The sequence below is a fragment of the Colias eurytheme genome, chromosome 18, assembly GCF_061535395.1.
Source record: "Colias eurytheme isolate Ceu_HAF_F1 chromosome 18, ilColEury1 Martin Lab GWU primary, whole genome shotgun sequence".
NCBI classification, from domain to species: Eukaryota; Metazoa; Arthropoda; class Insecta; order Lepidoptera; family Pieridae; genus Colias; species Colias eurytheme.
In genome coordinates this window covers 6,496,973-6,520,612 of record NC_142997.1, presented here as the reverse complement: position 1 = coordinate 6,520,612, position 23,640 = coordinate 6,496,973, and the positions used below count along the sequence as shown (strand labels likewise).

The following is a 23,640-nucleotide window of genomic DNA, read 5'->3' as shown; positions in this document are numbered from 1 at the left end:
ACACTGCGAGTGAGGGGGAAGGGAGGGCGCGCGGGACGTGGCTACTCGCAGTCCACTCGCAAAAAAATAGAACACGCTTCTATTCACTTTACTACACAGCCTACTAAACACTCGCACTAAACAGTCGCTGTCCACACGTAGTCCTACTCATCACCTGCACTCGCACTAATCAAAGTGTGAACCAGCCATAATATTCATTGGTTCACAATTTATATTATCTGTAGCATTTCACATTTGGCATTTATTATAGTCTGTGTATAGCTGTCGTTGAATTTCATGTTCATGTCTCATGACGTTTTTAATTTTTATAGTTATTTTTTGTACGAATGAAACAGAGAAGTGAAAAGCTGATTGTGTATTGTTGAAAAGTAATTTTACGTAGTTTTAACCAATAACTCATAAATGATTATACATATAACTTTGTGAATAATGTGCGTGACAATTTTTATGGATGAGTGACACGGAAAACGATAGAGAAGCCACCGAGCGCACTGCACTGATGGACGGCCACATCGCAGAAGCCCGATCCGATAGGGAAATAGCTGAGAGAATTGCTAGGAAGAGGAAAACTAAAGCAGACCCTCAGCGAAATTATGGGGTGAGAATTTGTATGCATTCAAAGTGACATCCGCTACTTTTATCAGTGACTAATCGTATATATTGTTTCTAATAACGAAATGATTGTTGTTATGTATAGTTTAAATCCCCAGATGGTGTTATGCATACGAAAGTGCTAAAAGTTTATTTGCATCCAATTTATTTTCTAGATTTAAAAGATATATGGATATAAACATACAAACAATAAGTTTTTTTAAATGTTACAGACAGTGGTTCAAACCGAAGAAAATATGTCGAGTGCAGTAGGCGGCTCCGGCCCTAACGCTCCTGGCCCTTCTCAGGCTCCTCAACTTGGTGAAGAATTAGAACTCAAATATGGGGCACGACATGTTATCAAACTTTTTGTGCCTGTGACTTTGTGTATGATTGTTGTTGTTGCCACTATATCTTCTATAAGATTCTACTCAGTGAAGGATGTTTATTTGTGAGTATGAGATTTATCAAAGATATTATTGAATAAGTATGCATGAAGTAAGTTAACATTCTGAATATGAACATTTGTCTGCCATTTGGTGACCTCTATGATGCATGATATTTAAAAATATTGATTCCTTATTTGTATAAAATTATTAAAAAATGTTATGTTTCCAGGGCCTATACACCATTTCATGAAGAAAGTCCATATGCAGTCACAAAAGTTTGGAATGCTCTTGCCAACTCTATGATTCTTTTGTGTGTGATAGCCATGATGACAGTTTTGCTTATAGTCCTTTATAAAAAGAGATGCTACAGAGTTATCCATGGCTGGCTTATATTATCATCACTAATGCTGCTGTTTCTTTTTTCTTATCTATACATTGAGTGAGTACATATCAATTTATATGTAAATATGCTAAAGCGATCTTCACACTGCCCCGCACCACGCTGCATGTTGCGTGACTGCGTGTTTAACGTTACTTGTAAGTATCTCCGTTTGTATAGAAAACACGCACAGTCCAACACACTGAAAATGCAACCACGCGCGTACATGCGGATCACGCGCATACACGCGGAGAAACATGCATCCCCGCGCATAGGTGCGGGGCGAGACGCAAGGTATGGCACACCGAACCCGCAGTGCCGCGCGTCGTGATGCTCAGTATTGTACGACCACCACAGAGAACGGCGAATAAATGAGAGCTGCCGTGCGTGAATCTACAAACGCACCTACGCGCGTGAGTGCGCAAAAAACCCGCACGATGATGCAGATCTGCACTCCCGCAGGAACGCGCGTAGGTGCTTCGACACGCAACATGCAGCATGATGCGGGGCAGTGTGAAGATCGCCTAAGTAATTCATTTGCTTCTTTACTAGGTATGACTTAGTATAGTACAAACAGCTTCACTGTATAGAAAATGTTTAAGACATAATTTGGCTGAGAGAATAAAGTGCTTTTATGCTATTTTTTTATATTTGATAAAAATAAAATTATAAGCATGACTGTTGCATAATTTGGCAGGATAAAGCAGTTTCTTGTTTCACATGTAGTCTAAGATCCGAACATAGGTCGACCTTCACCGGCGTGATAATGGAATGAGACCAATTTTATAATAAATTTAGTGTATTAAAAAATGTATTATAAATGGGTTGACTGGGAAAATCCTGGACAGGACATTTTTAATGAATTTATTTTCATTTTTTATTAATTGCAGTTTCGAGATAATAAAATAATTTTGTAATAAAACAGCGCTGACAAAATTTTTTTTTCATCATCCTATCAAGTGAAAGTAACTGGTACCGACATACCGGTTTATACCTGCCAACCTAGCCGTTTGTCCCGGTAAATATTAGAAAACGACTATGACTGCACATTCTGTAGGTTTCATACTTCTATTATTATTTTTTTTATTATCTTGATACTGCAATTAATTAAAAAAAAATGTTTTTTTTTAATTCATTTAAAATGTCCTGTCCAGGATTTTCCCAGTCAACCCATTTTTAATACATTTTTAATACACTAAATCTTATAATATAAAAATGAATCGCAAAATGTGTTGGTAAGCGCATAACTCGAGAACGGGTGGACCGATTTCGATAATTCTTTTTTTATTATATTCCTTGAAGTACCAGGATGGTTCTTATGTAGAGAAAACATAAATATGTACCACGGGCGAAGCCGGGGCGGACCGCTAGTTTATTATAAAATTGGTCTCATTCTATTATCACGCCGGTGAAGGTCGACCTATGTTCGGATCTTAGACCAATGAGTATTAATTGTTCCATTATAACAGGTGAAAGATTATTGTAGATAATTATTGAAGATGATGGTTAAATAGAAGGGGTGAAAAATGATATTGTAATAAAAGTATTGTTATTTATTTAAATATAAATTATTTTTTAAGGGAAGCCCTTCGAGCATATAACATACCCATGGATTATATCACACTATCATTTGTACTGTGGAATTTTGGTGTGGTTGGAATGATGGTTATTCACTGGAAGGGGCCACTGAGGTTGCAGCAGGCGTACTTAATATTCATAGCTGCATTGATGGCATTGGTTTTCATTAAATATCTACCTGAATGGACAACCTGGGCTGTGCTTGCAGTTATTTCTATTTGGGGTAAGTGTTGAATAAGATTTCATATAGAGTATCAACGCTATTGAACTTGCTTTTGCTTGTTATCAAGGAAAGAAATAAAAAATTAAGTGTAAACAATTTCTTGTCCTATTGGTCAGTTTTAGTGTTGAAATAGAAATAGAAATAGAAATAGAAACACATTTATTCCCAAAAAATGATACAGTACATTAGATACAGAAAATACTTATAACTTAAAAAACAAGGTATAACTGGGTAAAACAATATATTGTGTAGACGTAATAATATTATATTATATCTGTATCACCTCAGGGAAAAGGATTACTGACTCAGCATGAATGTTACAGCTGAGGCTGTAACGCTGTTATTCTGTCAGCACCATATAAGTAGAGAGGAGTGACTAATAAAATTAGGTATAATTTTAAGGAACGGACTAAATTATGCTATACAGTATTACAATAAAGTAAGAAGATTTTGATGTATGAAGTATGTAACATAGTTTGCCAGTCAGAACGTAAAATCCGCTGAGTGAGTTGAGAGGAAACGAATCAGTAATAAAAAATAAATAGTGTGTAATAATGAATTTATGTGTAATTTATGAATTTATATTGCCAACGCCAAGTACGTAGAAGAAGTTAAAGACATCCTTTCCAGAACAATAATATATAAAACGTAGAATATAGATAAAGTAAAAGAAGGACACAATTTTAATGAATATCAAGGAGGTTATAGTTTATAGTAGATATTATTAAACACAGAAAATAACTATAGGTATTTATGTAGACTGTTTTTGAATAACGAGAAAATAAGCTTTCAACTTCTTTTTAAAAGTGTCCCTTGATTGAGAATTTCGAATAGGAGGCGGGATATCATTCCAGCATTTCGTAGCAAGAAATCTAAAACTTCCTCTAAAGGCGGCTGTTTTGTATTTAGGCACAGAAAAAATATTTGTGCATGACCTACATTCACTCGAGGCTTTGGAGGACCTCCATAAAAGTTTATCATATAAATAAGAAGGTTTTTTAAATTTAATAACGTCAAAAAGGAGACTGGCAAAGTAAAGTTTTTGACGGTTTTTCATGTTAAGTAGGTTATGCATGTTTAGGTATGGTGAGATATGTGTTCTTGGAGGAATCTGAAAGCAATATCGTGCACAAGCATTTTGCACTCTCTGAAGGAGACGTTGTGTTCTTTGAAGCAAACAAGGACCATAAACTGCCAGAGCATAGTTTAGTTTGGACAAGACTAGAGTTTCACATAGGCGAATGCGCATAAGATATAAAACTTTAATACGATAAAAGCAATTTCGAGTAACGTTTAACACATGGGCTTCAAATTTCAAATTATTATCCATTTCAATACCGAGGTTGCGCACCTGATTGACACATTCGAGAGGTAAGTTATCGATACAAATTTTAGGTTTTAACTGTGATAAACAATTGACCTGTTTTTTGGAACCAACGATCATGAATTTAGATTTTATCGGATTTAACACTAAAGAGTTATTATTAGACCAACATGAAATATTATTTAAATCCGAATTAAGTTTCGTGATAGTCTCATCAAAATTGTCCCTGCTGATAGGAATGAGAAGTTGAAGGTCATCGGCATATAAGTGAAATTGACAATGTTTAATTGACTGTGTAATGTCTGCTGTGTACAATATAAACAGGATAGGCCCTAAAATACTACCTTGAGGTACTCCTCTGGTAACTTTCATAGATTTTGAAAGTATATTGTTGCCATTAGGATTACGTAAAAGAACTTGTTGAGTACGATTTTCCAAATAGCTTTTAAACCAGTCAACAGTATTTGAGTCAAATCCGTAGTACGATAGCTTAGCTAAAAGGAGGGAGATGTTAATACTGTCGAAAGCACGAGAGAAGTCCAAAAGAGTTAGGACAGTTCCAAAGCCTTTATCTTGAGATGCAAGAATTTTATCAATAACATCAAAGAGAGCTGTTGAGGTCCCATGTTTAGCCCTGAACCCTGATTGTAGAGATGGAAATATGTTATTGGATTCACAGTAATGCACAAGCTGCTTTTGAACTACTTTCTCTAGTATTTTCGACAGGTAGGGCAAAATACTAATCGGACGTAGGTCCTTTAAATCTGAACAATTGTTAACCTTGGGGAGGGGATGAATTAAAGCATTTTTCCAAAGAGAGGGAAAGACACCTGAAGCAAGCGATCTGTTGATTAAATTGGTTATGAATTTTAATGAATGAGGTAATGTCAATATGATCATATCTCTATTAATTTCGTCAGACCCCACTGCATTTGAATCAATTGAAAAAATAATTTTAGCTATGCTGTCTTCACTAACAGATGTAAACGAAAATGTAGCGTTTGAAAATTTTTTTGAATTAAAATGGAGAACTGTATTTGTATCTGCTTTGTTATCTCCTGGAATATTGAGAAAATGAGTATTAATTTTATCGGGGTCATTAAAAGTATGTGGTAGTGATGTGTTAGATTTAAAGTTAGGTAGAACAGATCTCTTTAGATTTTTCCATAATGCTTTTGGGTTGTTTAAATTACTGTTTATATTATGATTAAAGAATGCCCTTTTTAGGGTTCCGTACCTCAAAAGGAAAAAACGGAACCCTTATAGGATCACTTTGTTGTCCGTCTGTCCGTCCGTCCGTCCGTCCGTCTGTCAAGACCCTTTTTCTCAGGAACGCGTGGAGGTATGAAGCTGAAATTTATATCAATTACTCAGGTCTACTGTCCCTTGAAGCTATGAAAAAATCAAACTTCTAAGCCAATGCAATCAAAAGATACAGCCGTTTATGCCGCAAATTTTCGACACTTGCAAGGGAATCAAAACCTACAGGGTGCTTCCCGTGAACTCAGAATCTTGAAATTTGGTACGAAGCAACGTCTTATAGCATAGATAAAGGAAAAATTACGAAAACCATAAATTTTTAGTTACATCACATAATATATATTTTTTTAATAATTTTATACTTACTACCCATTTCCTCATAAACGCGTAGAGGTATTAAATTGAAATTCATACCAAATACTCAGGTCTATAATACCTTTAAGCTGTAACAAAATCAAACTTCTATGTCAACGCAATCAAAAGAAACAGCAATTTAAGCTGCATATTTTGAAACTCGCAAGTACTCGCAAGGGAATCAAAACCTAAAGGGTACTTCCAGTCGACCTAGAATCTTGAAATTTGGCATGAAGCAACGTTTTATAGCACACATAAAGGAAAAATTCCGAAAACCTTAAATTTTTAGTTACATTACAAAATATATATTTATTTTTTAATAAATATAAACTTATTACTTTTTTCCTCATGAACGCGTAGAGCTATCAAGTTGAAATTCATATCAAATACTTACATCTAATTGCCTTTCACCCGTGAAAAAAAATATTGCAGGTTTGTACGGAACCCTCGGTGCGCGAGTCCGACTCGCACTTGGCCGGTTTTTTTCATTGAAAAAAGCACAATTGACTAACTGCTTGAGACTTTTGTAAGCTTCTTTATGGACATCTGATTTTGAATCTTGATATTTTCTGTGTGCTTTATCGCGTAAAGAAATCATATACTGCAAATTGCTTGTGAACCAAGGTGGAAGCGGTTTTCTGATAATTGAAGTTTTAGTGGGTGCATATTTATCGAACAGATTAAGAATGATACCATTGAATAATTTAACCGAGTCATTTACGCAATCCTGCTTTAGAAAGAGATCCCAGTTGATAGAATTTAAATCAGAGTTAAATGAACTAATAGGTATATTTTTTAAGGGACGATATTTAATATATTTGGGTGGAATTTTTTGTCTTTTAATTTTTAACTCAGTAACAATAAGGGAATGTGCACCTAATGTAGGAATTCGATGGTTAACTATACTCACTACCGGGGCATCTGTACATACAAGATCTATTAACGATTCACTGTGAGGAGTGATATGTGTAGGTGACTGCACGTAATTTTTTAGACCGGAGTAATATAGAAATTGATTTAATTGCAAAGTTTTCCCATCATGCTCATTCAATAAATTGATATTGAAATCACCCATTAAGAGGAGATAGCTGTAGTCATTAAACGAATTAATTGAGGAGGTCAACGCATCTAGGAACAATTCTGTGTTAACCCAAGGAGGCTTGTAAGCTGTTCCAATTATTAAACGATTCCCATTTAAGTGTATAGATAGCCACATTTGTTCCACTGTATCATCAATCACAGGAAAAGCCAAAATTCTGAAAGAAATTCCTAGTTTACAAAAAAACCCGACCCCACCACCGCGTGCCTTGAGATTGTGTTTACGAGGAGAGTTGCGAAACTCATAACCTGGTACCTGGGGGGCTAAGCCTTCTTGGCCGCTTCTTATCCAAGTTTCATTTATAGCAACTATGTCCGGAGATTCTCTGGATATAGCTGCTATAAATTCATCATGTTTGTTTACAAGTGAACCCGGGTTTAAGAGACCTAATTTAATATGTTTTGTTTTAATCATTGCAATATGCTTGTGTTTTTAAGAGTGAATTTATGATGACTTTGATTAGTGCATAATTGTTTAAAAACCCGGTAAGTAAGAATATAGGAGAAATTAAATTATTAAGAGAGCGTGATACAGATATCATATAATTAACTACAGACTTATAACTAAAATATTGATGGGTATACAGACAGACTTGAACACCGACAAATTTTGACATAATTTTATAGTTGACAATTACATGCTTATTATACAATAATGAACTGATGATTAATAATGTTGAATGTGATACATAAGTTAGAAGGTAAAAACCATATTTAGATATTTTTAAAGTAACTGAATAACAAAAAATCCAAATCAAAAGTAAATTTTGAAAACACATTGTTTATAATTTTTTTTTTTTATTTACCCTCTTCCTTTTCTATGATGTATGTTAATATAATAATTTTATTACAGATCTTGTAGCTGTATTGACTCCTAAAGGACCACTTAGGATATTAGTGGAGACTGCACAGGAAAGAAATGAACCTATATTTCCAGCTCTTATTTATTCCTGTGAGTATTTAACTGGAATTAGAACATTTCAAATTACAGGGTATGGTATGTACTTTCCTGAAATTGGGAGAAAAACAACATTTCATGAATATAAAGTATATTTTTGATCAAATCAAATCAAATCTGTTTATTTGCTTGTATATGGTCATATTAAGGTGTTAATATACAATATTGAATATTTATATCACATATACTGCCATTTCAATTGTACATAAATTATTTTTTACAAACATGAATCCTTTAGTAGTGAGATTTTGAACATAATATATGCACAATTTAAATATCAATAATCAATTTCACTACATATGTATTATAAAACAAAGCTCAGTCTGGTCTTCTGTTTGCCCTAAACTGGAAGACTAAGTTTAATAAAAACAAATATATGATAAATGTAAACTTATAATACCTATGCTTAATAATGGGTGTTATTCAAACGTTTAGCAAATAGTGTATTTGTGAGCAGAAATATATATTTGGTAATTACCAAGACATGGTACAAAGGAGGACGCGTCAAATTGGGCCTGAAACTTGGGTTAAGACAAAATAAAACTTGATGTGACTGTACAAAAACCCGGTTGAATATTTTTTTATATATATTTTTCCCGTTATGTGTGTGCTATGATCTATTAAAAACAATATCTCATGTGTATTGGTCCAAATCAAGTGTTCAGGCCCAACTTCTATAGTAAAATGCCCATTCTCCTTTCAGCTCATTTTAAAGTATAATAATATTCCAGCGACGGTGATGTACTGCCTGGTGGCGGCTGGCGCGGAGGGCGGGGCGGCGAGCGGCGCGCGGGACGAGCGCGCGGCCCGAGGTGAGCCGCGCGAGCGGGAGCTGCGCCCTCTCAACCCGCATGGTCGGTGCACGATACTAACTGAAGTTGCTAACGAACCAACGTAGTTTTGTGACGTCAAGTGTATAGTACGATTCAAACTTAAGGGGCTGTTAAGAGAAAATTTAACAGTGATTGCGCTCTCCTTTACTCCCATACGATTGGACAGTGTGCCCAAACGAGAGCGCAATATCACTGTTACTTGGCGAGGCCAGGACGTAGAAGAAAATAATAAGAAAGTGATTTAAGGAAAAGTGTGGGTCATATACGAAATACTAGTGGTCCGCCCCGGCTTCGCCCGTGGTACCTACATGTTTAAACTATCCTATCTCTCAAGTTGGATCGAACTGTACATGGTGTGCGAATTTTATTATAATCGGTTAAGTGGTTTAGGAGTCCATTGAGGACAAACATTGTGACACGAGATTTATATAATATATTAAGATGACTCGTTAGAGTTTCAGGTATGAATATGTTGACTTCGTGTTTTAAATTGCAGACCCGTACGTCAAAAAAATAAAGACATAGAATCGTTTAATGATGATTTTAAGACCAATCTTTGCAATTATTTTCAATCGATCCGATTTCGTCCAATTATGTATCGAATCCGCCCACGGTCTTCGAAATATGTTGAATATTAACATATATTTTTTTTGATGGGCTAGAATAAATATCTTTTCCTAAAAAACTGCTTAAATAACTTCAAATTGGTGTTGTCAGCCCCTTAATGGCGGCTCGGAACATCGAACGGTCTGATGCGCAGAATACCCGCGCGCTCGTGCATTCGCTGCTAACTTCCGAACCGCCATTAAGTTTGAATCGAACTGTACTTATGTTATTGAGTAATGTTGATGAAGTCCAAGCACAAAGATGTTGGTTCCTTACGCAATCTAAAACTTTGCTTGTTATAATAAATACTAATCACGGCTAATTATCAAAATATATATGTACTAATATTTTAAATATGTATAAATAAAATATTGTACTAAATATGCATATATATCTATTTTTAAACAAACATCATTCCAATTTTACATAAATATGGTAAATATGTAAATAACTAACACCATGCACATGAATGTTAAATTAACAAAAATGTAGTTACAACTCTTCCAATAATATTTTGCTTCTTTCACATACAAAGGGAGTGTCTACTGAGTCCCATTGAGCCCCGAACGGCCCGATCGGCCCGATCGGTCCACGACACAATAGATTTTCTATTGTGTCTGTGATTCCGGGCCTCCGGGGCCTGAGTTATTACTATTACCAAGAAGCTTATATCTAATATACTGGAGATTGCACTATGACCATTAACTTGTAACAAGAAAATATGATGTTGAATGACGCCTGTATTTTTTTTTATCCCTTTCACACCTATCTTGGCCAACGTCATATTTTCTTGTTACAAGTTAATGGTCATAGTGCAATCTCCAGTGTATTAGATATAAGCTTCTTGACTATTACTATTAATGTATATACTAGCAGATCGTTCTCGTCGTCTGGTGCGTTGTGCGAGCGAGGGCGCAGTGGTGGGGCTGAGCTCGCGCGAGAGCGACGGCGACGAGGGCGGGTTCGATTCCGCGTGGCGCGCGCGAGCCGGCCGCCAGCTGCGCGTGGACAGCACGCCGCCCACATACACCACGCGCCTCGACCGCGCGCCGCACCACCACGAGCTGGACGATGAGAGTGAGTCCGTACCACACCCCGGACACTCCATACAAAATTATCGTTTTGACAGTCACACTGTAGAGACTGCAAATGTGTGTGTTAACGCTTTATGGTTGGCACATTTTTGACTAGCGTAAAAAAAAATTCGCGTTTTTCTGATGAAATACATCCGTAAACAGCACAATATCTATCCATTTTCTACGAAAAACGATAATCACAAATCCAAAATAATAAAATTACTTTAAGTCAATTTGATTAATGTTGTCAATCTTCGTTGCGTATCGTCCCTGTAGAAAAATGTGGACCATTTTAGACTGATCGTGCGGGGTGAGGTAAGTGTTTAATTTTGACGGGAGGCGGAGAGTGTCCGTTCTGTAGCGTTTAGCTACTATTATGTATTCTGTGTCCATACGCACGAGAAGTACTCATGAGTGCGTGCGGCTCTTCACAGCCGAGACCGTTCCAGAGTCGAGTCTTTGACTTTTTGGTTGTACTATAAATGTGTGCGTGTGTCGTTTTAGGCGATTGTCATTTTGCGCATCACGCAGCGTAGTGCGTGAATGCGCATGTGTTTGTTAGAAAACACCATTCGTTCAACACATTAACGTGCTGGCCACGGACAATTCGCTATAGCGAAAATTCGCGCGGCGCGACTGGCGGCGCGTCTTGCGAATGAATCAAATGTATGGAAATGTACTGGGCATGCCACGCGCAGCGGCGACCAGCGAGACGACCGGCGAATTTCCCCGAGCGAATCGCGCGGCACGACTAGCGATCGAAACAAATGTATGAGTTATTACGGCGCAGGCCACGGAGTCGAGCGGCAGACGCGGCGACTACTCCCGGAGCGAACTTAATTTAAAATAGTTTGTTTTTTTTTTCGCGAAAATGGAGACGGAAGCTTTTATTGCAGAAATTCTAGCTAGACCAGCTATTTGGAAGTCTAGCCACCCGCAACATAATTTTTTATCATGCCTATATTTATCATATTTTTGGTGGAATTCTCCGTCTGTAACACGATTTCTATTTAATTCGTGTACTCCACTATATCTTCCAAACATTAAATCTTGAGCAAAAAAGCTGCTACTCTCCAAACAACGTCGAGCTAACTTTGATAAAGCCATCTCGTCTCCTGGTCTACACTGGTCGCGGCGGCGAACGCAACTGCCCGTGGCATGCTTACCGCGCCGCGCGAATTGCCGCGCCGCCCGTCGCGCCGTCGGTCGCGCCGCCGGTGTCCGTGGCCAAGGTGTAAAGGCGCATTCAGGCGCGTGCAGTTACATACTTTAGATCACGCATTCGCGCGGTACGCTGCGTTGTACTGGGTAGTGCCCATCGGTTTCGGATACTACGTAATTTTAATTCAATACATCCATCAAAATCATGATCGCAATTTTATTGAGTTGTATCTTTCATGAGATCCTTCTCCTGACCAAGGGAAATAGGCATTTTTTATATAGAGACTACAACTTTTGTATTAATTTTACTACAAAAAAATTTATTATTTCAGAGGGCGTAAAACTCGGTTTGGGCGACTTCATATTTTACAGCGTGTTAGTTGGAAAGGCGAGCTCGTACGGTGACTGGAACACTACATTGGCCTGTTTCGTGGCTATACTTATTGTAAGTTTCTTTACTTTCATTAAAAATGTATTTTTTTAATTTTTTCTCAGCATAATGCATTTTATTTACAAATTCATTACAGCTTATATCCTCAAAAAAAATTGCGCAATCGAAGTAAAAGCTTAATTATTTTCTTAATAACGGATTACATTTTCACTTACTAGAACTTTACGTAGATTGATGATGCAGCTGAATAGACATAATATACAACTATACATTATATTCCAACATTTTATTGAAAAATAAACTACAATCTTTCTTCACAGGGTCTATGCCTCACTCTGCTTCTGTTAGCGATATTCAAGAAGGCCCTGCCAGCATTGCCTATATCTATAACTTTCGGACTGATATTCTACTTCGCAACACGAGGCGTCGTCAAACCCTTCGCAGACGCACTCGCGGCAGAACAAATATTTATTTAGCTACCGCCCTTATAATAAATTTAATTTGAATACTGAAAAGACTAATTCATTTGTAGTATTTAAGTAACTTATTTATAATTGTATCGCCCTCAAATTGGAAATCATCCAACCGATGTAATTTATGTTTTGTTTTATACAATTCGTCTTAGTATTAAAATAAATATTAAAAAATTCATGGTATGAGTTTTGATGAGATTTCTGTCGATATGTTTTAAGGTTAGATGATTTCAATTAAGGGTTTGAAAGTATGTTTAGACTATAAATTCAAATATAATTTCTAGCAAGATGTATAAATAATCTTCACTGTATGAAAAATAATTGTATACATTGTAACTTGTATAACTGTAGATATTACATAGAATAGTAAATTGCAATAATGTTGGATAGATATCATTGAACGATTGCTAGAATGTACATATTATTATGAAATTGTGCAAATAGTCCACTTTGTATATCTTTGAAGTAAAGTTTAAGAATGGAAAAGCTTTATCTTAATGAAAATAAAATGGAAAATTTGGTGGTTTTGTAAGTATTATGGATCAAGTGAACTATCAAATAAACTTCAAACTATATTCAATATATATTATAATTTATATGTGATGTTAACAAGTTACTTAGGGCAGATAGTTAAAAAAGTTAGATCACATTGTACCTAACCTTAATGGCAATAAGGAACAAAATACAGAAGTACCTATGCACTCCTAATATGGTTCCTCTCTATCTCCTCATAATTTGATGATAGCTATAAACCGTATTAAGAACTAAAAAATCACAGAAATATAAAACTAAAAAATCAATACATATCTTTTTCTTTATATCGCAAATAGATCAGTATTTGTTGCTAAGCTAATTTTTATATCTTTATTGGGATTTATGAAATCCTGTAATACAGAATACTTTTCGTATATTTCTACTAAGTCTGCTTATTGCCAAGTTCACTTGTCCCATAATATATGTTCTAGTAAGATAACAAAATTATTTAGAACTTAGCTAGAAAAATATACTTTGAAACGATTGTATAAAATGTTACGAATTATGTAGTCCGAACTCCGAACTTAATATTAACCTCATTGTAAATTATATAGGTTTTTTTTTATATATTTATGTTAATTATAATTTTTTTTCACATTCCAATGATTTATAAGATGCTAATTATAATGTAACATAATTTTAATTTTTAACAGAACCTCTATCGATAACTACTGTGTTGCCGAAATAAATAAAGTGAAATTGAAAATGAGTTTGATTTTATCTATACTTTATCTATACTCTTACATTATATTATAAAGCTGAAGAGTTTGTTTGTTTGAACGCGCTAATCTAAGGAACTACTGGTCCGATTTGAAAATTCTATATAGGTTAATTATATCATCACGCTAAAACCAACAGGAGCGGAGCAATGTGGGTGAAACCGCGGTGCACAGCTAGTCATAATATATAAGGGCTCCCACACATAAACACGATACGACGTCGCGTCGTACAACGATGCGGCGTCGTTTCACGCGCGAGTGGTCTTCGCACACGCGGCCTCCGAAGGAGGCTGCGTGGGGGATGCTGCTCAGGACGATTCGTCCTCTGCATCAGGTTGCTGGCGCCGCCCGCTAATACGGGCGGGTTACCGGGAGGACGAATCGCCCTGTATAACTTCACGATAAGGGCTCCCACACATAAACACGATACGACGCCGCATCGTTGTACGACGCGACGTCGTATCGTGTTTATGTGTGGGAGCCCTAACTAGGTCATATTATGCTCAAATCTCAAAGACAAAAAAACGCTCACAAGTCACAACGCGTTTTCGGTCACAGTAAAATATCCATGAAAATGTTATCGACGCGTCGTGACAATCAAAAAGACGATAGAGTAGAATACGTCGGCCAACATACCTACTCAATCAAGATGCGTTGTGGCAATGAGAGCCATGACAAAGTAAATATGCTACGATCTACCTTCCTAAAATAATAAGCAAGTTTAAGTTTTTTCTATGACAATTAAAATGGTTGTAAATAATATGTTTACTTATGGTTTACTCATTGATCACTCTCTGTTGTCACACATATTCCATCTACTTTGGATTTTGAGTCATGACCGGACTATAAGTTTGGGAAGTAGCGGATTGACGTACTACTAACTATATCTGATTGTATAAAAAACCGCCGCTTTCACAGACAACCCAGGATAAAAAATAGCGTGTATGTACGTCACTCCACCACCATTGCTGATTTTTAGTGACTACGATTTTTTTAAGCTATTGTATAGCTTCTATCGCGGGCCTTGAGCGCGGGGACCGAATCCAGAAATTCCGTAACGAAAAAACCTCACGCTCCCCACTCCGACGGGCGCGGAGGTGTGGCTTGAAGGCATGCTATGCAATAGCTTTACCGCGGCAGTCCCCGAGTGCCACACGTCTTTTTTTGTATTTATAATAATTTTAAATTTATACTTACTCGGAGATGATTCAGCTTTCGAATGGTGAAGTACAAGTAGTACTTATTTGAGTTACATCGCAATAATTTAAATATTAATAAAATTTATTCAGATAAAATGGGAATAATAAGTAACAATAGGAATTCCAAATTCGTCTATTATTACTTATTGCTATTATTAATTACGAAATCAATTCGTTATGGAAACGGGCTTTATTCAATTAAAACGACGGATTGAAAAACATAATTTATTGCCTCTAGTTTACAACTATAAATATTTTTATAACTTTAAAAATGTGTAAAATTGTTATGAAAAATATTTGGGTGTAAATATCTATAAGAATCAGATGTATAAATAATGTATCTCTAACAATACTAAACAACAACTTTAATAGAAATTAAAGAATATGAAGGTAAAGAATAAAATAAAAAATTGTAGCGATTACCAATCCTCCAATATACAATAAAAGATACAACCATGAAAGTGTAATGTGTTTGAACAATCAAGTGTATAACATCACAATATATTGCACTCAATGTGTCATGTTCTTAATGAGATAATTGTGAATACTTATATCCTAGAATATCTTACACCAAAATTTAAAAAGATTACACCAAAAAAGAATAAATTACGATTTATAAAATGGAATGTAAAAATGTCTTAAAAATCCATTACCATACATACTTATTTGTGAGAGATCCCACATGAGATTAATGAGTGATTATTTAAAATTAATGAGAATATTATTAAGAGTAACACAACCTGTTTTATATGTGAGGGTTTGGAATTTCTTCTGGTCCACTTTTTTTGATAACCTTTAATTTATCTTTATTTGGTTTTGCTGTGTCTGAAACGATTTCTTCTACAATCGGTATGGCGTTTGGTACAGGTTTTTCTTTCTTAGGAGTATTTTCTTCTTTCTTTTTATCATCCTTTTGTTTCTTTATTGGTTTCTCATCTGTTTTCTTCTGTGCCTTGCCACTATCACTAGCCTTAGACTCTGCTTGCTTTGATGGAGAATTTTGTTTTTCTGTACTTGGTTTAGGTTTTGTTTCCTTTGCTACATTTGGTTGAGACTCTTTTTTGTTTTCTGGTTGTTTTTGCTGTGGTGTGTCTGTTTTCGTAGGTTTCTCAATATTATCAACCTTTTTTTGTTTCACTTCAGGCTCCTTTGGTGAAGGGGTAACTTTTTGCTGCGGGATTGGTTTCGTTGAAGGTTTCTGTGTAGTTGTTGTTGGTCTTTCAGTAGTTGAAGTTGTTGTAGGTTTTTGAGTCGTAGTAGTTGCTGGTTTTTGGGTTGTAGTAGTAGTTGTTTTTGGTTTTTGGGTAGTAGTAGTTGTTGGTTTTTGTGTTGTAGTAGTTGTAGTAGGTTTTTGAGTAGTAGTAGTAGTTGGCTTTTGTACAGGTGTATCTTTAACTTTAGGTATCTCTTTCTTTAAATCATTTGCTAAATATGCCTTTTTAATTGCTTCTGGTATTGGCACAGCTGCGACAAAGTTTTGTTTGTGTGGTGATCCTAATACAAGTTTGTCATTAAATACAATAGCATCGCTAATATGTTTTACACTGCTGTCTGTGTTATAGAATGAGCTAATGATGTTTCCATTCCAATCGGCTATCAATAAGGCGGTGAGATCAGGGGCCACGGGCGTTACGGTTGCTATATGACCAATCTGAAAGGGAAAGTAAAAAACGATGTAATTAGCAAACTTTTCATTTTATACAGCCTATTCTATGACTCAAAATTTTTACTTGTGATTTTTTTTTAATACCATAAATTTATTTTTATTATACGATGTATACGATTGTATAATTAAAATAAAATTACATATATACTTATTAATATAAAATATATTAATTTGATTAAATTATACAAATTTTTAAATATAGTTTAAAAACAGAGATAAAATATGATTACTCAATAATTAAATACTTACTTTATATACAGCCTCTTCAAAGATTGGGTTAGGGAATTGACTGTTCAGGTACTCAAATGGTATTTCTATCAGTCGCGTTACACGTGCAAGGAGCTTTCTGAATGTCGGTAAACTTGCTAAATGTCTTGTTAAGATTGGGTTGTTCTCATCAGATGCGGAATATAAAGCTATCTGTATACCAGACTTGTCAGGTAGAGCACGAATATTGTCGGGGGTACCTGAAATACATACTTCTTTGTAACAAATATACATAGGGAAAAAATTGTTTATATTTATATTTCTTTAGCTTTGTTTATATTTCTTGAGCTTTCTATTTTTTATCTATCGATTAGTTTTTAATCGAAACAAGAAAAATATTTCCTCTTGATAATATATTTTATATTAGCATAGACAGTGTCGAAAGAACTCGTAACACCTGAACAAATATTATACGAGTTCCATACAACATTTTGGTTAAATTTTCTACAAGTTATAATCGTTATTAACATGGATCTGCTACAATTAGGAGTGCTGTTAATAACATGTAAACTTATAGCGACTCAAGCAATATTCGAATCTGATGTAAACATACGAATCGATGCAGGAACAAGAACCTGCATCTTCGAAAAGGGTCAAGCGGGTCAGATCATGGAGTTTTATTATCAAGTATTGGATGGACAGCATGGCGATTTAGATATATCTGTTGATGTCTTCGATCCCAAGGGAAACAAAATTATTGCCGAACATAAGAAGACACAAAACTCTATTATAATGGACTTGGAAAACAGTGGAGATTTCGTGTTTTGTTTAGACAATACACATAGCCTAATGAATTCCAAGCTTGTGTATTTTTACGTAGTGATTGAAGATAAAGAGAAAAACGAAGAAGCGACGGTCAATGCGGTTGATAATAATGGTCAAGAGTATGAAGAGAGCGAGGTAGTCGAGTGGATTGGAACCGATGCAAATGGTGAAGAGTATACAATGGATGTATCGAAAATAATTGAATGTTTAATGCGTGTCCTCAATCACGTTGTGCGTGCTCGCCATATGTTAGACATTTATAGTGCAACAAAGACGAGAGACAGCTACATAGCATTAGAAGATACATTTATTGTCGATGTCTGGTCTGCTTTTCAAATCACGTTCATGGTTTGTGTAGGAATGATACAAGTGTATATGATAAAGCGATTGTTTGATCGACCGTGTTGCATTTAAATCATTTTTTTTACATGTGCCATACCATTCATTTGCTATAAATTGAATTTAAAATCAAGAATACTACTTATATAAATATTGATTTGACAGATTTATTCATAACCACGACAAAGTACAGACTTTGTATTATATTGGACCAACATAATTTCCTTTTGCCATTGTTTCAACAATTTATAATGAGACCTTCATTAATATTGATGAGACATTATAATGTATTTGATATAGTGAATCTGAATAAATAAATATAAAGCTTGATATTACTTATTAATTTATGTAGGTGTTTACACAGACTGTAGACTTACGGTAAATCGTCATAGTGTAGGTGTAGGGTGAGCTCAACTTTAATAAAAATAGTAATGGGCTATGGCATAATTCTGTCCGAAATAAAGCTTAATTAAAAAATTAATTTTCTTTAATTTATAACACATGGGCTGAGAGAACTAGGAAGCTCAGTAAAAATTTTGTTGATTTTCTATTTATCTGGATATTTATTCAATTACCACCACTCTTATGCTGGGTGCAAATTTTCATGTCTTATATTTATTCAAAACCCCTTTTAAACATTACACATATAGTTATTGTACTAATAGCTAAAATACATAAGTGATAGGGGAATTTAAATATGACCTATTTGAAGGATGAACATGTTATCATATTTGTTATTAAATGCAGTTCAAACAACCTTATTTGATATGAAGTTCAAGGTTCAAATTTAATTTATAACCAATTATTTTAAATATGACAAGAAATATCTACTTAAATAGTATATTACCTAAGCTGAACTTGCCAAGGGATCTAAATATTTGTGTTATACATTCTGTTAATCTAGATACAGTGTAAATAAAATGCATGTAATATCACCTCAATTAACAACAAGCTCTTTATAGCATCTCAGATTTTGTATGCTTTAGCCATAAATTAATACAATAAATATTAAATATCATTATACACTCAATAACCACAATAATAAAAAGTGTCTTTATGTTACTAATCTTCTTATATATAAAAATGAATCGCAAAATGTGTTGGTAACCGCATAACTCGAGAACGGCTGAACCGATTTCGATAATTCTTTTTTTATTATATTCCTTGAAGTACGAGGATGGTTTTTATGTAGAGAAAAGATGTGTTTTTTGTACCACGGGCGAAGCCGGGGCGGACCGCTAGTATTTTAATAAAAATAGCACAGCAGTTTTCTTTTATATCTATGTATGGCAGCATACCTACCAAACTTTCTGAGAAATCAGTTCTTTTGTCTACCCATTATGATATTGTTGTGCATGTTTAGACTGTATGTAATGTTATAGATCACCAGGATGCATCAATGTGGTGAGTTATGATAGTGAATTCATACAAATCTATATATAGAAAACATTGCCAAGTTCTATACTGTGGTTCTCAATTATTAAATGGTTTTAAAATATACAATAAAGAATATTACATACCAGGTAATCCATCCACAAATACTTCCGACTTTCCTTTTTTTGGTCCACTTATGTAGTATTTAAGTAATCTTTGTTTTAATGTCTCCACAACTATGATAAAGCTCTCATCCGGCGACAGGGTAACACCATTCGCAAACCAAAGATTATCCAGAAGAACCTTATTTTCTTTTGTCGCTGGGTTGTAATAGAAAAGCCTGACAAGTAGTAAAGTAGTACTATGTTATTATTATACAAATAGAGTATGTGATAACAATTGGACTGGTATTAGATAATTCATTTTATATTTAAAATTTTACATTTTTGTTTATATATATTGTTCTACCATTTTAAATCCTGTATATTTATATTAATTAATAAATAATTATATTAATTATCTTTTTTAATGTTTATTTTATGAGTTTGATAATCAATGATAGGTACTGTTTACAGTTTTTTAACTAAATATTTAAAGAAAAATAATTACCTGCCAGAAGGGTCTGATAAACCAACATAAACTCCATCTTTTAATGTGTAGTCACTACTGGAATCTGTCCAGTAAACACCCCCATTTTTATCTAATGTGATTGCATTAAAGAACTGTGGTTTTTTACCATCTATAGGTACATTTGGTGAAACCAATTGCTGTTTTTTATCTGTTTTAATATCCACTTTCCAAATACCATAATATGCATCTGTTATATACAAAGCACCACTCTTTTCATCAATATAAAAACCTAGAGGTCTACCACAAATATGTTCTTGTATCAGGCCAGCTAAAACAAATTATTTAAGATAGAAATAAAATTTTAAACTATTTATAATAAAAAGTACTTTTTAGTTATGTTATACAACTCAATCACATTGTATTATTATATTATAATAAATAAATATACTTACTGCAAGGTTTACCAATTTTAGTAACAAATGTTACATGGCCACCTGGCGAAAGTTTTACTATTTCCCCCGTGGCTAAAGAGGTGTAAAGTTCATTTTTCCATATTTGAAATGCTTCTGGGCCCAATATTTTACCTTCATACAACTTTTGAATATTGTTTAGAGCATCATTTGGTGCTAAAGCTCCAATTCTTTCCTGTTCCGATGCTAATCTACAAAAAAGAGTACATGTAGACAATTTTTTATGGGTAGGTTAACGGTATTTAAGATTCAGGCTATGTGCAGGTTTAACTTACTGGATGTGTGAAAACTTAGTGTATGGTGGTAAATTCGGTATTAGAACTATAAAAGTTAACACTAGTGTTAAATATATAATAAATTTAAAGCTTCTTTTAAAAATACCATATATAAACCCCATTATGGAGTTTAATTTTAACTAATTTACACGAGCCGGTGGCGGTAAGTGAAAAAACAACTTTTCAAAAGTTCAATGATCGGTCACCTTTGTAAATTGGAATAAGGAATTTGTCTTTGAATGGTCTTTGACTTCAAATCCGTACAAATTGACATGACAAGACGTGACAAGATGACGTTTACTTTGAATAATCTTAATATAAATAAATAAATAAAATAAATAAATAAATAAATATTATAGGACATTATTACACAAATCGACCTAGTCCCACAGTAAGCTCAATTAAGGCTTGTGTTGTGGGTACTAGGCGACGATAAATATAATATTTAATAAATACATATATAGATAATAACACCCAGACCCAAGAACAAATAATTGTGTTCATCACACAAATATTTGCCCTGACCGGGGATCGAAAAATATGATCATAATATTAGAAAACCATAAAAAAACTAACAAAGAATAAATAGATATTAATCTTCTGCAATTCTTAAGTTATTCTATTGTATTGAGCTAAGGTATTGAGTATCTAATATTTTATTATTAAAATTAAATATTGCCATGTAATAATTATAGATTATAGAATTTTGACACTGACAGAAAGTGGTGGAATTGGCCATAGACTACTTTGTCCTTCAAATGTCAATCTCTTTTTTCGGTGAAGTTCGCCATTTTGAACGTGTTTTGCGCGTAAGCTCGCTCGAAACTCAAATAATTAAAAATGGGTCACGAAAATATATGGTATTCTCACCCCCGTAAATACGGACAAGGATCACGGTCATGGTAAGTTATGTTTTATTCTCTTGAGCGGTCCCTTAAAATAGTATAAACTATCCACCTAAAATATGGTTAGAACACGTGTTTCATTCAAAACTAATTGCTTTCAGCCGCGCCTGCTCCAACAGACACGGTCTTATCCGCAAATATGGACTGAACATTTGCCGACAATGTTTCAGGGAGTACGCTCACGACATAGGATTCAAGAAGGTAAGGATTGTCATTCTGTTTAGAGTAGATGTTTGAAGATAACCATTTAAATAACTGCTGTCCACATATCTACATACATATGAATGAATTCAGTAGATTATATCATCTTATAATATATAATAACTAATTCAAATAACATTTGTTGTATTATCTATCTTATTATTATTGAAATTTTCTGAGTTTATACATTCAAAATGTGACTAATAACATTCAAAAATTAACTTTATTATTTTTATTCATATTAGATACTTGGTCAACTTTTTAGCTGCTAAAAATTATTTGTTAAGATTCATACATATTAAATACAGTACCTATAATGGAAATAAATTAGGAGGGAAAAGATAAAATAGTTGAAAGAGAATGTATTTGTTATTGTCTGAAACATAGGCCATGTGTATTTTGGGCTAAAACTAACTATTTTTATATAATTAAGAACAATATTTTATAATTTATAAGTTAGTGATGAATAATAATATAGTTATTCCCTGTTAATTATTTTTTTGACATCTGTTTAAAGCGTTTCTAATTGTTGTTTTTATTTGTTTCAGCTGGACTAAATGTTTGGAGATTAGGTTAATAAATTCTAAAACCCATTTTGTGTTTAATTTTTCAACATCTCCATAACAAAATAGAGGTAAAAAGAGCCAATTGATTTAAATTGATAATGTTGATTCCTTTCCTTTGGAAATCAGTAAATATGTAAATAAAATTGCTATTGTAATTGTAAATAAATTTTATATTTTGTGCTAATGCAGTGTATCCCAGCATTGCGAACATAGATATTGAAGCAGACCACGGTATAATTTCATTTGATCTATTTTAAATATAGATATAAACATTGAAAATTAGGGACAAGTAAAACACTTTTATTCAATACTTTAAAAATTCGAAATACAGAGTGATAAGTGATTTTGCAATAGCCCTTAGAAGGAAGGTACTGTTAATACTGAAGAAAATTATACTAATAAATCATTACATAATTTACTTTGAAAAGAAAGAACTGCATTCAAAGTGTTTTGAAATTAGCTTGTAACCACACTTGGAAATTGAAATATCTGTTAATATTGCACCTGTACATTGAATGCATCTTAACGGCTAAGTATGAAGTCTATAACAAACTTGATGAAAGGAAATCTATGATACTTTAAAATGTTGAAATAAGATATTCTTTTGACTCCTTTGGGAATCTAACTGTATTCTGCACCAAGCACGAGCATGGAGACTGAAGAGGCTTTTTTGTATGTATTAGATAATAATATATAATGTACCAATACATACTACTTTTCGCCTCGTAAAAAACCCACATAGTTCCTGTTCCCAAGGGATTTTCGAGATAACAAACTATCCTATGTTACCATAATATGTGTGTCAAATTTCATGAACATAGGTTCAGCAGTTTTTGCGTGAAGGAGTAACAACATAGGTACTTTTCGCATTTATAATATTAGTAGGATTTTTTTTTTTATTGGTAATAGGGAAGCGCTTGACCACAATCTCACCTGATGTTGAGATGTGGTCTAAGATGGAACGCGCTTCCCTAGAAGGTACCTTCACTCTACGCTTGAATTAAAATTATTTGATTGCCATTGATCAATCCATACAGAATTTGATATTTCGCCTTTTTTTGTGAGGGTAATTTAATATTATACACGCGATAAACCC

The 23,640-nt window shown here is 34.1% G+C and overlaps 4 protein-coding genes across 4 annotated transcripts; 3 read left to right on the top strand and 1 right to left on the bottom strand.

Annotated features, from left to right (window-relative positions):
* The first annotated feature begins 293 nt into the window (after positions 1–293).
* On the top strand, positions 294–13,909 carry Psn (presenilin). Its single transcript, XM_090112279.1, has 9 exons — positions 294–598; positions 825–1,042; positions 1,210–1,419; positions 2,940–3,160; positions 8,050–8,148; positions 8,886–9,008; positions 10,470–10,670; positions 12,163–12,275; positions 12,542–13,909. Exons 1-9 carry the CDS (start codon positions 452–454, stop codon positions 12,695–12,697), a joined length of 1,488 nt encoding a protein of 495 aa, XP_089968405.1. The 5' UTR covers positions 294–451; the 3' UTR covers positions 12,698–13,909.
* A 1,448-nt stretch (positions 13,910–15,357) lies between these two features.
* Positions 15,358–21,088, bottom strand: LOC149900727 (adipocyte plasma membrane-associated protein Hemomucin-like). The gene is made up of 6 exons (XM_090112214.1): positions 20,873–21,088; positions 20,580–20,788; positions 20,167–20,455; positions 19,704–19,897; positions 17,062–17,279; positions 15,358–16,797 (listed from the first exon to the last, which is right to left on the bottom strand). Exons 1-6 carry the CDS (start codon positions 20,992–20,994, stop codon positions 15,892–15,894), a joined length of 1,938 nt encoding a protein of 645 aa, XP_089968340.1. The 5' UTR covers positions 20,995–21,088; the 3' UTR covers positions 15,358–15,891.
* LOC149900728 (transmembrane emp24 domain-containing protein 5-like) lies at positions 17,306–19,680 on the top strand. Its single transcript, XM_090112216.1, has one exon. The coding sequence runs from the start codon at positions 17,548–17,550 to the stop codon at positions 18,256–18,258; it is 711 nt and encodes a 236-aa protein (XP_089968342.1). The 5' UTR covers positions 17,306–17,547; the 3' UTR covers positions 18,259–19,680.
* A 540-nt stretch (positions 21,089–21,628) lies between the features above and the next one.
* RpS29 (ribosomal protein S29) lies at positions 21,629–22,571 on the top strand. The gene is made up of 3 exons (XM_090112478.1): positions 21,629–21,774; positions 21,879–21,978; positions 22,527–22,571. The coding sequence occupies exons 1-3, from the start codon at positions 21,713–21,715 to the stop codon at positions 22,533–22,535; spliced, it is 171 nt and encodes a 56-aa protein (XP_089968604.1). The 5' UTR covers positions 21,629–21,712; the 3' UTR covers positions 22,536–22,571.
* Positions 22,572–23,640: the final 1,069 nt, after the last annotated feature.

What these genes read in the sequence shown, in the direction of transcription:
- Psn (XM_090112279.1), top strand. Translation starts at nt 452, where the DNA reads ATGAGTGACACGGAAAACGATAGAGAAGCCACCGAGCGCACTGCACTG. An exon ending in ACCCTCAGCGAAATTATGGG is followed by an intron (nt 599 to 824) that starts GTGAGAATTTGT and finishes TAAATGTTACAG; the next exon opens with ACAGTGGTTCAAACCGAAGA. An exon ending in TTTTCTTATCTATACATTGA is followed by an intron (nt 1,420 to 2,939) that starts GTGAGTACATAT and finishes TTATTTTTTAAG; the next exon opens with GGAAGCCCTTCGAGCATATA.
- LOC149900728 (XM_090112216.1), top strand. Translation starts at nt 17,548, where the DNA reads ATGGATCTGCTACAATTAGGAGTGCTGTTAATAACATGTAAACTTATA.
- LOC149900727 (XM_090112214.1), bottom strand. Translation starts at nt 20,994, where the DNA reads ATGGGGTTTATATATGGTATTTTTAAAAGAAGCTTTAAATTTATTATA. An exon ending in ATTTGTGGATGGATTACCTG is followed by an intron (nt 17,280 to 19,703) that starts GTATGTAATATT and finishes TATGTATTTCAG; the next exon opens with GTACCCCCGACAATATTCGT. An exon ending in TTGAAGAGGCTGTATATAAA is followed by an intron (nt 16,798 to 17,061) that starts GTAAGTATTTAA and finishes TTTCCCTTTCAG; the next exon opens with ATTGGTCATATAGCAACCGT.
- RpS29 (XM_090112478.1), top strand. Translation starts at nt 21,713, where the DNA reads ATGGGTCACGAAAATATATGGTATTCTCACCCCCGTAAATACGGACAA. An exon ending in GGACAAGGATCACGGTCATG is followed by an intron (nt 21,775 to 21,878) that starts GTAAGTTATGTT and finishes AATTGCTTTCAG; the next exon opens with CCGCGCCTGCTCCAACAGAC.